The 15,478-nt window shown below is 45.4% G+C and overlaps 1 protein-coding gene across 1 annotated transcript in view; it reads right to left on the reverse strand.

Moving 5' to 3' along the window:
- The window catches only part of CASQ2 (calsequestrin 2), a 70,453-nt gene that overhangs the window by 40,842 nt on the left and 14,133 nt on the right, over positions 1 to 15,478 (reverse strand). The window contains exons 2-3 of the mRNA XM_086394487.1: positions 3,849 to 3,933; positions 781 to 881 (exon numbers count right to left, since the gene is read on the reverse strand). Of these exons, the coding sequence (XP_086250613.1) occupies positions 781 to 881; positions 3,849 to 3,933 (186 nt within the window). The remainder of the gene's footprint in view (positions 1 to 780; positions 882 to 3,848; positions 3,934 to 15,478) is intronic.

The raw sequence follows: 15,478 nt of genomic DNA on the forward strand, positions 1-15,478 counted from the left end.
CAGGGCTTGCCAGTGTGGGTCAGGGAGATGAGAGTCTATGAGCACTGGTTTATAGGAGGTAACCTTCGACTTTACTTCTGCCCCTCTCATAGAATTTTGGAGGCAGTTGGGAAAAGGCAGTAGGCCACGGTGTTCTAGCTGGTAGATAAGGAATCACCAGTATGGATGGTCTTTATCGGCACAGGCACCTGAGTGCCAAAGAACTTGACTTCACAGCTGTTCATGAAAGTGTGAGTTTAGCTATGGAAAAAATATCTGTACAGTGTCTATTCCTCTATTGGCCTGAGCACGTGGATCCCAGGGTGTTGTCTGTCCGTGGCTGAGAGGGAATGTGGTATTGGAGGGCTCCTCAGCCCTGCCTCTCTTTATCCTGAGAGTCACTCAGCAGGTTATTACTCCTCTCCCTCCTCCATCTTCCACTGAACATCCTCCTCTCTTCCTTACACCTCCCTTCAGAAGCCCTAGAACAAAGCCAAGGGGATTCTGGGGATGTTTGTATATACTTGCTCAGAGAGTTAACATCCTACTACTACAAAGTCCTAATTTGTGACCCTCTGGTCACTAATAAAACAGTTTCTGGAGTGATTTATGGGCCAGCTGCTGAGTAGACATAAATATTGTCGTGATGTAGGCATGCTTTAGTTTTTTTGTGAGGCTTGAGAAATCTTTCTTAGACCAGGTCAGGTTATCTACCTTTCCTGTTGTTACTTTCGGGTCTTACATCCCCCTGTATTTGAACCCAAACAGCGCCACGCAGGGCCACTGGGCGCAGAAGCTTACGTCCAAGAGAAACTCCACCAAGACGTCAGCTGCAAACTCGCCATCAAACTCAATTGTGCGATCACCCTTAAGAATATACAGGCTTCCTTCTTCATCAAAACCTAAAAGAAACAAAGAGTTCCCAAAATAAAATCATCCTGATGAAAGAAGAGCCATCCTGTCGGCCAGGGTCTGGCTCAGGTTTCCTGGGTGACATGGGGTCAGGCTCAGTGGAACTAGCATTAACCCTAAGATTGGTTCCCTTGCAACCACACCTCAGAAGGGTTCCCAAAGTGGGAGCTCAAAATGAAATAGTCAGGAACCCATAATTCCACCTGGACTTTAGCTTCAAAGAAAAACCTCATCACCACTCTGCCACTGCTTTCATTTTCCAAAACCCACTGCTGACTCCGTCCTTCTTATCAGAAAGTGTTCACACCCACTGCCCATCTGGCTCAGTAGCCTGGCATGAAGCCCTTCCACAGCCTAGTGCCAGCCCTGTCCTCTACATTCTCCCTTGGGTGGACCTGTGCTCCCTTGAGAACTTCGCTTTTCATCCCTGTGCAACTCCCTTGGCTTTTTGCCCAAAAGCTGAGGTGAAAGGGGGCAGAAAGGAAAAGCCATAGTGCATGATTCTCTGTGCAGTTGTTCTCCTTGAGCCTGGAGTGACCTCCCACTACACCGACACCACTACCACTCATCTTGGTCATCTCCTGTGGGTCTTAGCTTATGACCCATTTTTCAAGAGAGAGCTTCTCCAGTCTCCCTTGCCATTATGGATCTGCTCTCAGCTCCGTGTACAGGTACTCACTCTAACAGCGATCCCTCTAGAAGGGAAGGGCTGTGGTCCTCTTGGGACTCCAGCACCTTGCTTGGAGTCTGGACCCCTTGGCATCCCATAAAAGTTTGCAGTCAGAGCGAACACCTTGCTTTCCTATTGTAGCTGAATTCTGCACATCTTTCCCCAGTCTGCTGATAATGCTGCAAGAGCAGGTTCTGCATCTTCTTTCCTGCCTGCCTCGCTCTCGGTTGTGTACTTTCACAAATGCTCGCCGAAGAACTGCATTTCCCCCCAGGAATGCTAAATAGCTGAGGCTGGCACTTGCTCCAACTGCATGGCATCCTTAATTCCTTAGATTAATTGTTTTCAAACTCTCAATTAGCTGGAGGATGCTCTCTCCAGATGAACTCTTCTGCAGAATCTCTAGGGGAAGGGAGGCTGGCCCACTGCCCACCATGTCCCAGGGCACTTCTGAAGAAGCCCTAGCCTGTTGTGGAGCCCCGCTTATAAATCTAAAGGAGCAGTGTGCCAGGTATCCAGAGGCAGGCAGGGACTGATCACAGAGGGTGCGTGATGAACCTCAGCAGTGTCCTGCTGTTGGACTTCTCTCTGAGCCTGAAACCAGTGAGAGATTGTTGCATTAGTTCAGAGACCAAACTCTGGCAAATGGAAATGGGGATGGAGTTCAAGGAGCAGGTTTACAAGATACAACTGTCCTGTAAACTTCGGGGATTGAATAATCAGAAAGAACCTGCCCCATGTCGTTTAAAAGTTCATTTAGACACTTAAAGCCCCATCACATCACTGAGAGAACGTCCATCAGTCCATTCTTATGAATGCTCGCTGAGCTTGTGCTCCCTAAATTTCTAGCTTGCTAGAACACTAGTGTTTTTTACTAGAAATTCTCCCAAATTCTCATTAAAAGAGTGGGAAGAGAGAAGACTAGGAAATCAAGAGGTATTGGACTGAATTCATCAACTCGCTTTTGACAAGGGAAAGAGATGAATATGCTTTGCACAAGGGGAAAAAGTTCTTAACTTGTCTCCAGGGAAGGAGATACTCCAGGCATTCTTAATAATGCATTATCACTTATAGTCATGAGTCTGCCTTGTATCTAACCTAAATGTTGTCTCCTACAATTTAAATCTTTTTGAAAAAAAAAACTGGTCTTGAAAATAAAATAGGAAGCAGTTGTTTGCAATTCTCTAAGATAATGAACTTTCATATATATCTGAAGGTGTTTACTGAACCACCGCTAATCTTTTTCTGTATTTTGTGATTACTACTCCCAATCCAATTAACCTTTCTTTAAAGGTCCTGTTTTATAACCTCCTGCTCTCTTTTACTTGCCATCCTTCACTGGTGATGCAGAAAAAGTGAAATGGTCAGTACAGGTCCAGGGGTTTTTGCAAACCAAGGAGTAACCTATATTCTCTCTCCTTGGGATTAGCGGTGTAAGAATCTTGAAGCGCACTCGCACTTGACCGTGATGTATTGACACAGGAGATTACAACTTGCACTGTACAGTCATGTAACCATACCTCCTCTAAATCCTCCCTCTCATCCTTGGTGACAGTGCCCAGCTGGGGTTTGGCCTTCAATATAGAAACAACTGGGGCCCTAGAGTCACTACTATTAATGATATCCTTTGTAGGCTGCTTCAGCTAAGAGGTCAGGAAAGAATAGGTGATGGAAGAGGGGATTTGATCTCCCTCAAAGAGATCACAGTGTCAGTGAGGTTAGCCCCCCTCCCCTTTTTTAAAATTAATGTATAGTTGGTGTACAGGGTTGTGTTAGTTTCAGATGTACAGCAAAGTGATTCAGTTATACATACATGTATTTTTCAGATTCTCTTCCCATATAGGTTATTACAAAACATTGAGTATAGTTTCCTATGCTATAAGTAGGTCCTTGTTGTTTATTTTATGTAGTGTATACATGTTACTCACAAATTCCTAATTTATGTCCCCCCATCCCCTGCCAAGAAGCTAACCTTTTAATCTTTTCTAAGAGCTGGAAATAAAGGTTTGAACCATTAGTGTCCATTTTCCCATGAAGAGACCCTCTTTTTTGTACTGATCCAAAGATATATTAAATGTCTAATGTGAAATCATTGAATTCAGTAAATTGTATTTACTTTTTGTGAAACTCTTCCCTAAGCTAAGACTAAGCTGTACAGGATCATTTTATATTTATTTAAAAACAAGTCTAGTTATCATGCAAGAAAAAAAATGACTGTACCTTTTTTTTTTTTGCAAGACACATTTGTTTCTTCGTGATATATATATATATAAAAAATCACATTTACCCAATTTCTTGGCAAGCTTGGCTTCTTTCTTGGCATCCACCATCACAAAGCCTATATCTTTGTGTTCCAGGACCTGGGCCACAAGCTGAAGGGAAAGACAAGTAGGAGAGTAAGTGAGTCAAGGGCAGCAAGACTAGAAAATACCATGGGACACTAGTTTGATATGTTGACAAGATTTCTTTCCATACTTCCTGTTACTCTGTGACCAGTTCAAGAAGCAATGTAGAGATTCTGTGTTTATACCCTTAGGAGAAGGATGATTCAGCAGAATTCCCAGAACCAAGGAGAGACGAATACGAGAGCCAGAGCTCAGCTTTGGAAGACCACACCCATTGTTGCACACCCTTCTCTGCCCTCGGGGTAGATAAAATTTGAGTTGGGAGAATGCAGAATCAGAAAGGAGACAAAGAGAACTGGGTACCAACAGATTCCTACTAAGGGGCCTGAAGCCCATCCCCAGCCACTGGGGTTTGGCGGGGTCACGAGAGATGCCAGATAGGCTGAGGGACCTTAGAATAAAGGAGACCAGTGTCCCCAGTACCCAAGACAGTCTTCAAATCCCTTTACCCCATGGACTTGAGGAGTAGGAATGTCCATTGAGGGTATCTGGTAAAATGACCTGAGATGACCTCTGAAGTTCTCCTGCTTCCAGCTGAGAGGAAGCACGAGCAGAGTACCTGGGTGGACTCAGAGCCTCAAAGGTGAAGAGGGTGCAACAGTGTCACGTGGACCCATGGCTGGACTGGGTGGACACCAGCCTACCTGCTGACACCAAGCACAAGACTGGCATCATGTTAAGCTCCCTGAAACTTAGATATGAGAAAGTAGTGTTCAGTCGCTCAGTCGTATCTGACTCTTTGCAACTCTGTGGACTAACTATAGCCTACCAGGCTCCTCTGTCCATAGGATTCTCCAGGCAAGAATACTGGGGTGGGTTGCCATTTCCTCGTCCAGAGATAAGGAATTAGAGAGACCCTCAATTGACTGAGATCTAATTCCTGCCATATGGCTGAATGGAGGCTTAGAATAGAGTGGGGAAGCTCCCAGAAAGATCATGAAATATTAATATTACATTTCTTTATTTAAAATTTTAAAAAAGATAATTGCAGATTAACATGCAGTTGTAAGAAATAGTACGGAGAGATCACTCATACATTTTACCCAGGTTGCCGCCAAAGTAACATCTTGCAAAACTAGAATACGGTATCAAAACTGGATATTGGTATTTATATAGTAAAGATACAGAAGATTTCCAGAACAATGAGGATCCTTCATGTTGTCTTCTTATAGTCACATCCACTTGCTTCCACCATCATCCCCTCCCTAACCTCGGCAACCGCTGATGGCATCACCAAGTCAATGGACATGAATTTGAGCAAACTCTGGGAGATAGTGAAGGATGGGGAAGCCTGGTGTGCTACAGTCCATAGGGTCACAAAGAGTCAGACATGACTTAGTGACTGAACAACAACATGTTCCCATTTTCTGTAATCTTTTCATTTCAAGAATGTTATATAAGTTGAATCATATCATATGCAACCTTTGAGGTTGTTTTTATTTACTCATATTTCTCTGGAGATTCATCCAGATTCTTGGGTGTATTAATAGATCATTCTTTTGTATAACTGAGCAGTATTTCCATATTATGGAGGTACCACAGTTTCTTCAATTATTCATCCACTGGAGAACATCTGGGCTGTTTCAAGTTTTGGGCTATTATGAGTAAAGCTGCTGGAAACATTCATATACAGGTTTTTGTGTGAAGGTTAGTCTTAATGTCTTTAGGAAAAAATACTCAGGAATGCAATTGCTGGGTTGCATCATAATTGCATGTTTAATTTTTAAAGAAACTGCTGTTTGAGTGGCTATACCACTTTATATTCGGGCTGCTGCTAAGTCGCTTCAGTTGTGCCCGACTCTGTATGACCCCATAGACAGCAGCCCACCAGGCTCCCCTGTCCCTGGGATTCTCCAGGCAAGAACACTGGAGTGGCTTGCCATTTCCTTCTCCAATGCATGAAAGTGAAAGTAAAGTCGTGTCTGACTCTTAGTGACCCCATGGACTGCAGCCTACCATGCTCCTCCATCCATGGGATTTTCCAGGCAAGAGTACTGGAGTGGGTTGCCATTGCCTTCTCCCAATAGCAATGTAGGGATGAGGAATCCAGTTCTTCTGCATCTTTGCCAACACTTGGTGTTGTCACTTTTTAATTTTATATGTGTAGTGAAGTCTCATTATGGTTTTAATGCATTTCCCTAATGGCTAATGATGATGAATACGTTTTCATGTACTTGCCATCAGTATGCTCTCTTCTATGAAATACCTGTTCATGTCTTTTGTCTATTTTCCAAATAGATTATTTTTGATAGCTGAGTTTTGAGAGCTCTTTAAATATTAGTCCTCTGGAGAAGGAAATGACAACCCACTTCAGTGTCCTTGCCTGGAAAATTCCATGGATGAAGGAGCCTGGCAGGCTATAGTCCATGAGGTCACAAAGAGTCGGACACAACTGAGTGACTTCACTCACTTTTGTTGGATGTGTGGTGTGCAAATATTTTCTTCCACCCTGAAGCTTATCTTTTCATCCTCCTAATAGGGTCTTTCTCACAATAAAAGTTCTTGATTTTAATGAAGTCATATTTATCAGTTTTCCCATTTATGGATTGTACTTTTGGTGTTAAGTCTAAGGACTGTTTGCCTAATCCTGTATCCTGAAATTTTTTTCCATTTTTTTCCTAACAGTTTTATTATTTTCTTTTGTTGTTGTTTCCTGTGGCTTGAGGGATCTTAGTTCCTTAGCCAGGGATTGAACCTGGACCATGGCAGTAAAAGCACTGAGTCCTAACCACTAGACTGCCAGGGATCTCCCTAGTTTTGGAATTTTAATTTTACATGTAAGTCCATGATCTGTTTTGAGGGTTTTGTGTGTGTGTGTGTATTTTTAACCAATGGTGTCCAGCTGTTCCAGCACCATTTGTTCAAAGGGCTATCTCCTGCTGTAACTTCTCTATTTGCCTGTTCATTCTTCCCTTCTTGACCTCCTATGCTCTCTGTTCTCTTTCTTTCTCTCTAGCTCCTAATCACTCCTTTCATCTAAGGCCAAGGATATTGGGCAGAAGCACAGAAAGCTGCTCTGCGGAGTCCCTCTGGTGACTGGAGGTGGAGGGGCAGGTAACAAATGCCTCCTCCACCCCACAGACAGTTTTCTCTTCTTTCTTGAATTTTGGCTAAGACTAGGGAAGGCTTAGGAAGAAAGATATCATCAGTGTTTATATTATGACTCATCTTGAGCGTCCCTGTAATGCTTAAAGAGGCCTGTCTTTCTGCAGAGTCACTTGGCTGTAATCTATTGCATTCAGTTTATTAGACAAGATCATTTTTTAGTTTTCTGGTGTTCAGTGCAAGCTACTTTGTCCTGTTTAGTGCTATCAATACGTTAACTGAAATGCTCCCTTTCTATAATTAAAAATGAATGATGATGAGACCTGATGGCTTTGTGATATTAGACAGTTTCCCTATTTCTAAAGTGTGAGCCTCTAACAGTGGTTCTTAAACCTGGAACACTGGGTAAAATGGGGCTTCCTGGCCTTCACTCCACAAGTAGAGAATAGAGCTGGGGTGGAGCTCAGGAGAAAATATTTTCATAAACCACACCACCACACCCCATGATTCTGACGCAGCAGATCCTGTACCACATTCTCAAAAACACTGCTATAAATGGTTGTCAGTTCATCCAAAAGTGATGTGGCGTGGTGTTTTCCAACTGTGACCCACGGGCCATGCTCAGCCCTGTTGGTTGCTTCATCTTAAGTGTAGGAGAGAAATAGTATTAATAGTAAGAGTTTTCAAGATTAACTCTGAGAATTACAGAGAATTTAATTCCGACCTCTCCTAGGCATATACCACCACATTTTATTGGTTTTTAAGTAGATGCCAAGGGTGCCTTGCCTAGGCTTGTAAAGCATGACATTCTTATTACCTTATTGATATTGATATATGACAATTGAAGATACATGAGTGGAAGGTGCTATCGCAGACAAAGTCAGTTCTGTTTTTTTATGGTTTTCTGTTTAAGCCACAGCCAGTTACTGTTCTAGGCACAGATGAGGAGACAGACGCTGGCAGCCACAGATGGGTCAGGAACCGTGCTAGCTAAGACCTGTCCACCTTCTCCTTGGCACCCTCTGCACAATCCGTGAGGGGTCCTGTCACTCTCGCCTCCTACCCTGATTAGGCCCAAAGCCTGCGCACTTGAGCTCTGTCATCACCTCCATCAGCCCTAGCAAGCACCCTTCTTGGGCCTGAGCCAGGGGTGGCCAAGGCTGGCAGCCACCCAAGAGAGAGCCATGAGACTGGGCTGGGGGAGAAAGGGCGCAGTGAAAGACTGGGGCCTTCTGGGCTGACTCCTGACATGGCCATTCTCCCCAGGATCAAGAGCCCCTGCTGAGCTGATGGGGCGGGCCAGACATTGTCTGCCTCTCCTACTCAGCTTAATCTCCACCATTGCTCTGCTCTTATATCTCCAGCTCATGTTTTCCATTCTCCATTCTTCCGTAGCCCAGTCTCACTGAGCTCTCTCAGGTTGCTGCCAGCCTGGCCTTGGCTGCAAAGGCCAGCTCCAGACTCATCTTTGACTCCAGTCTCTTTTCTGTGAATTCCAATAGCCCGTTATAGGGACACAGCACTCTGGCACTTATTTTGCAGTCATTAGAGTTCTGTATTGTGCATCTTTCCTCCCTAAGGAAAAAAATGCTGATTCTGTGCTTCTTTTGTATCTCATAGAATTCCCTAGAGACACTCAGCATACTTTGGATGAATGGACTGGCCCAAGCGCTTCATAAGTTTAAGAGACTTTTGAGCCAAAAGAAGAAGAGTAAATTACACCCTGTTACCAATTACAGGGATGCTTCCCTCATAGCTCAGCTGGTAAAGAATCTGCCTGTGATGAGGGAGACCTGGGTTTGATCCCTGGGTTAGGAAGATCCCCTGGAGAAGGGAAACGCTACCCACTCCAGTATTCTGGCCTGGAGAATTCCATGGACTGTATAGTCCATGGGGTCACAAAGAGTTGGACAGGACTGAGCGACTTTCACTTTCACGTCACTTCACTTCACAGTGATTAAAAGTTACAACCACCAGGAGGAGAAAAGATAGAGTCAGTGTGTCTCCCAAATTTCCAGAAGACCAGAACGCTGTTTTCAGATTAGACTCTAGTTTTCTCATGTTGACTTCTGGCTCTGTCTGTTTTGTTGATTGGTTGGTTGGTTACTTCTCAGATGGTCTTGCCACCTGTCCATCCTAGAGAATGAAGTTGTCTCTTATCAGTTGGTATGTGTAGCCGCTGGGCATGAGTGCAGTTCCAGAAACATTGATTTGTTTGACCATTGCTGATTCTTTTGAGTACAGAAACAACTTTAGATTAAAAAATCATATTAAATAATATGCATGTCAACAGCAAAATTGTAGATATTTATAGTATGTGTTTTTAAAATTTTGCATCATATAGGTATTTATTATACTATTGTTACCTCTGTAATGATGTGGTTGAAGTAGATCTCATCTTTAAATGAATAAATGACCCAGAGATAATATATCCGAGTGGTTAAGAGTATACAGCTTGGCATTAGAGACCTGGATTCCTGACTTGGTCCTTGCTATGACTCAGCTGTAAAGTATGGGGAGTACCAATATCTGTTTCATAAGGCTGTTCTGAAGAAGAGTAAATGAGATGATGCCTGTGAACGCCTTGACACAGTTTTTGGCATCAGTAAGTGCTTAATAAATGTTATATTTTCTTCTTACTATGATGACAGCTTGAAAGGGTCAACTGTGCCAATTAAGAAATACCAACGCCTAATGTATGGTGATGGCAAGAAGACAATAATTATTAATTGAGGACCTACTATGATCAAGGTGCCCTGTGAAACAAAAGTGCAAGACACATTCCATAGTCAAGGAGTTTGTGATGTCACTAGAGAGGAAGCTAATGAAAACTTAGCTGATAGGAATAACTGTAATATATAGCGGAGCTATATGTAACCTTGTTCTGTATTTTCCAAGTCTCCCGTAAATATGTTATTGTACTTTCATAAGTTTAAAAAATAAAAATTAAAACAAAAAAAATTAGCTGATAGATGTTGAAGAACTAAGACAGAAAATAAGGGCTCTAGAGCCAGAGCAAGAGAGTTCATGGGCAGGGAGTCAATCATACAGAGCTTTGAAAGTGATGCGAAGGAGTGTGGATTTAATTTCCACATACTCAGGATGAAATCTCAAATCCCTGACATGACCACAAAGGCCCTCACAGTTTGGCCCAGCTGCCTCTCCAGCCTCATTTGGGGCCACTCTGCCTCTTACTGACCCATCATTTTCAGTTCCTCAAAACAGCGAGTTCTCTCCTGGATCAGGAAGTCTTTGCCCAGGATCACCTCGTTCAGCTGTGCTCCCAAGTCCTAGGGCAAGGCACGGACTGCAGCTGCCTGTGGGGACACCTTGATCTATTCACACAATGACACTCAACATGCTCCTCTACTGTGCATGCTCTCTCCTCTTTCTAGAAGATCCTTCCCTCCACTCCTATTTCTCCTTGAAGTCTACACATTAATGTCAGTAGCTCAAAGGGCATTTCCTGACTCCCTGGTGCTCTTTCTGAACTGGGTCTGAACTGGGTGCTCTTTCTGCCTTTGTCCGTAGTGCTTTGCCTTCACAGTCCTTTCCCAGTTTGTATCAATAAGTACACATTCACTGTATGATCGTTTGTCTGTCAACTATCTGCATGTGAGCCTGTGAGCTCCATGTCCCTGCCTGTTTTTCTCTATGTACTATCTCCAGCACCCAGGATAGAACCTGAGAAGAGGAGAGTTAAAAACAAAACAGAATGAAACATTAGTTTATTAAATAAATAAACGGAAGAAAGAAGGGAGGCCAGCTAGACCTTGAGAGGGGAGGTGTGTCTGAATAGGCAGAGGAGAGCTGCACCGACATCTGAGGAAGAAAAAACTGGCACAAATGTTTTTGAAGGCTTGGAGGGGCAAATGCACAGGGTGAGTGAAAGGGAAGAGGCTTCTGTTCTCAGGTAGAGGGCTTCTCAGGGGAGCTGGAAGGAGTAGTGTGCTTAAGGCATGCTAGAGAAAGAGTGCGAAGGACTTTGAACATTAGGACCGGCAGTTCTGATGTGGAAGATGCTTGAGTAGAAGAACAGTATGGTTAATTTGAGTTTGGGGAGGGTTGATCTGAGGGCATAGACCAGACAGATAGGAAAGTGGAAGGGAAGGCGACCAGTCGGGAGGCCGCTGCTAGAGTCTCAGTGGGAGATGTCAGGTCTCCAGCGAAGGCAGCAGATGAAGCAGCCTGTGAAATGAAGTTAGAAGCTGAGAATCAGTCAGACTGGTAACCACTGTATGGTTTTGGAGAATTGGGGAAGGTAGGGGAAACCAAGGAGTGGAGGAGGCAAGACGATTCCAAGGTCTCCAGCCAGGGAACAGAGTGGAAGACAAACAGAGACGTCAGGAGGGCACACCAGAACCACGAACGAGCTTCTCAGCTTGGATTTAGATGCAATGAGTTCATGGCCGTGGAAATCCAGGCAGCAGTTGGAGGCGCCAACCTGGAGTGTGGGGGAGAGGTTTCGAAGGACCTCTGCAAGTGAGTGCTGACGGTATAAGGAGAGTGTACGAGAAAACCACAGGGTCGAGGACTGGCCGCCTTGTAGCAGGTGAGAAAAGGAGGCTGCCTGGAGGCAGAGAGGTGTGTGGGAGAAGCAGGAGGACAAGGGACGCAGTGCCAGGATTCCATAGTCACAGAAGCTCGAGAACAAGCAGGTGGTCAGATCAAGTGTTGCAGAGAGTCCCCGGAGATGGGACCACCATTGAGGTCTCTCCTTTCAGGATGACCTTTAGAAAGGAGCTGGGCTGGAAGCCAAAGCACTGAGAGTGAGGCCAATGAGTGGGTGGCAGGGTCGCAGTAGAGCAGGTGTAGATCACTTGCTCAAGAAGTTTGCTATGAAAGGAAGGGAAACTAACACAGCAGCCCCCAGGGTCACGCTCCCTTTGGCCTCAGAGGACTGGCACTTGAGGTGCCCTGTCTGTGTGTGTCCCTCCAAGTCCAGTCCCTTTGTAGGACATCTCAGCCCTGATCCAGGGACCAACGGGGAGAAAGTTCTGTTTCTCAAGAATTGTCCTCCTGGAGGAGAAAGACGAATTTGCTTCATTGTCAGAAGAAGGTGGGGTAGCAGGGACAAGGGGCTGCTTACCTACTGAAGGGAGCTGAAGGGGCTCACTTTCTGCATGGTCAAGAATCTGAAAAAAAATCAAGGTCTGAGAAGTATGGGGGGATATGTCACAGATCTTCGCTCCAAGTGAGTGTCCCTTGGGCCAGCCATTAAAAATACCCTGGCGGCAACCCTGCTCTCTCCATGGAAGCCAAGAGCCAAGTGGCTCTTCTCAACCACCATCCCTGATACCATCTGGCCACATGTCAAGCAACTCCACTACTGTGCGCGTCCTCCCCTGAAACCGGAGAGCTGACGTTTATCTCCAGTAAGCTCCTGTCACCTTCCACCACCCTCGGATGAGGCCTGGGCTATGTATAGCTGGGGGCTTGGCACGTAATGTGTCCAAGCAGGAGGCAGGTGAGAGAGGGGGACCACTATTTTATGAGCTGAGGCCTTTTGGGGCTGGACCTGGTGGCTTCTAAAAGAGCCTTGAGGGAAAGTGGGTGGGGGGCAATGTTGATTGTTTTTACTGTCACTTTTGAACTATCACCTTGGTCAGAGCCAAGGAAAAGACCCAAAGGTCACTGCTGTGTGTTCATTCCACTCCGCCACATTGAGAAGCAGTATTTAACAATAAAAATAACATCTATCGAGTGTTCACTGTACACCAGATACTGCTCCAACACCTCACATGAGTGATCTCATTGAATCTTCACAAAACTCACATGAAGTATAAGTTCAAGATGATGAAACAGAGGCACAGAGAGGCTAACCAACTTGCCCAGAGCCACACAGCACTCAAGTGATCTGGGATTCCAGCCATGACTCTCTGGCTCCAGGGCCCAAACTTGCATCGATTACATTCTGCTCCCTTCACGTGGGCCTCAGAGGGACCTGGGCCCCAATCCTGGCGCCACTGCTTATCAGCTGTGAGACTCTGGGCAGGTCACACTTCTCTGATCTCAATTTTCTACCCTGAAAAGATGAGATCTAATTCTTGCAGGAGTACTATGTATTCAAGCGCTTATGAATGTTTGTTCCCTAGAAATTCACTGCAGGGCAACCCCATTACACTAAGCTAGTGGTTCTTGAACCTGAGCCTGCATCAGTATTACCTGGAGGGAAGCCTTGTAAGAACACGGATTGCTGGGTCCACCCCGGAATTCCCAACTCAGGAGGCCTGGGAGGGGCCCCATGAATTTACATGTCTGACAGGGTCCAGGAGACACCCATGCTGCTGGTCCCAAGTTCACACACTGAGAACCACTGCTCTACAACGGTCTCTAACATACAAGCACAATCTCCCTGTGAAGCATTTGTGATGTCCAAAATGGCTGATTAAGGGAGGCTATTCCTGAGCCAGGTTTCTGTTTTTTTCATACTAAAAATATTATTGCAGTGGGATTTTTTTTTGAAATGGATCTGACTGACCTAGGGACCAGGCCATGCACTTTTCCAATTTTTCTCAGCAGAGTTCTCAAGAGCCTGTGAAAAAGCAGTCTGGCAGCTCAAATGCCCACACTCTCTGGTAGCCCTCTCCTTTGGACAAGTCCCACTGAGTATCCATCATGTTCCTGCAGCTGGGGAGACACTGTCCCTTTTCTAACTATACCTTCCATAGGTTGGTGCACCTAATGAAAAAGGGAGAAATAAAGGCGGAGGGAAGGCGGGGGGCTGCAGTCAATGGAGAGACCTTCTAAATGTAAAATGATGGCAGACAAGCCTCTACACCTCATCTCCCCAGTGCTGCTGCTGCTGCTGCTAAGTCACTTCAGTCGTGTCCGACTCTGTGCGACCCCATAGACGGCAGCCCACCAGGCTCCCCCATCCCTGGGATTCTCCAGGCAAGAATACTGGAGTGGGTTGCCATTTCCTTCTCCAATGCATGAAAGTGAAAAGTGAAAGTGAAGTCACTCAGTCATGCCCGACTCTTCGCGACCCCATGGACTGCAGCCTACCAGGCTCCTCCATCCATGGGATTTTCCAGGCAAGAGTACTGGAGTGGGGTGCCATTGCCTTTTCCCCATCTCCCCAGTAGCGAACATTAAAAAGCAAAAGAGAAGTCTGCTGCTGCTTGGCTAAACTTTGCGAAATGTCTGACTAGTGTTTATTTTGATGAACTCTACTAATGACAACAAATAACACAGACAGCTAACCTGAGAGTTCGTTTTCAAGGTGCTTTCACATAATAAATTCTAGAACAGTCCTTTCCTGAGTGCCAGACGTGGGCTGTTTACTTTACACACACCCCTCCTTTCTCTTCAGAGGAACCCTGGGATGAGGGGACAGTGGTCTTTATTCTACAAAGGGAGAGGCTCGGCCTTCAAGAACTCAGTCCACTATACCGTTGCAAAGACTCAGACCCACAGGGTTTCTGTCCTAAGTCTGTGCTTCTTATGTTGCCAGGACATGGTGTGGGCTGCAGTTTATGGGTTGCATCTACTTTTTATTTTGGGTTTGGGAAATGCTCTCAGTGTGTGTGGCCAGACTAAGGAAGTCTTGGGGTGCTGAGCCCAGGGCTGTGTATGGTCGAGGAGGGTGAAGGAGTATCTGCTGGCCCGTCTTCTTGCCCAGCGCACGGCAGATGGTGAAGAGAGGCCTGCTGGCATGGGGCACCGGGCAGCAGGCGGACGCTCCTGGAACAGGCTCTCTGGGCACTGAGGAGCGGCTGTGGCCTGCCCAGCCCATTACTCGGCAAGACGGTGCACTGGCCATGTTCCTGCGTGTCTGTCCAAAGAGAAATGGCTTATCTGAATCGAACCACATCCAGCCCACAGAAGAGGGAACCTCAGAAGCTTCGTTGTACAGGTGCAGACTTCGTGGGGACTGGCTTTTTTGATGAAACCTTTTATTTTTTGGCAGTAAATCCTATTTTTATTTTTTAAAATTGAAGTAGAGTTGATTTACAGGGTTGTGTTAGTTTCAGGTATGCAGCAAAGTGATTCAGTTATACAGGTATATGACGTGTAATATATAACACACATGCACGCATATTCTTTTTCAGATTCTTTGGAACAAATCATCTCAGATTCTAAGGCTGAGCTGATAATTATGCAAAAATACTCCACACCAAGCAGTGAAGTTACAACTGCAAGAAAATAGGGCAGCTGCTTTTAAAGAAAAATGTTGTGATTCTGAAACAGATTTTGTTTGTTTGTGTTTTACTGCTTTACGCTAGAGTAGTCCTTATAGTCGGAGAAGGCAATGGCACCCCACTCCAGTACACTTGCCTGGAAAATCCCATGGATGGAGGAGCCTGGTGGGCTGTAGTCCATGGGGTCGCTGAGAGTCGGACACAACTGAGCGACTTCCCTTTCACTTTTCACTTTCATGCATTGAAGAAGGAAATGGTAACCCACTCCAGTGTTCTTGCCTGGAGAATCCCAGGGATGGGAGAGCCTGGTGGGCTGCCGTCTA

Source organism: Bos grunniens, chromosome 3 (assembly GCF_055505025.1).
Source record: "Bos grunniens cultivar Pamir isolate PY7600 chromosome 3, Bosgru_T2T1.0, whole genome shotgun sequence".
In the NCBI taxonomy this organism is placed as follows: Eukaryota; Metazoa; Chordata; class Mammalia; order Artiodactyla; family Bovidae; genus Bos; species Bos grunniens.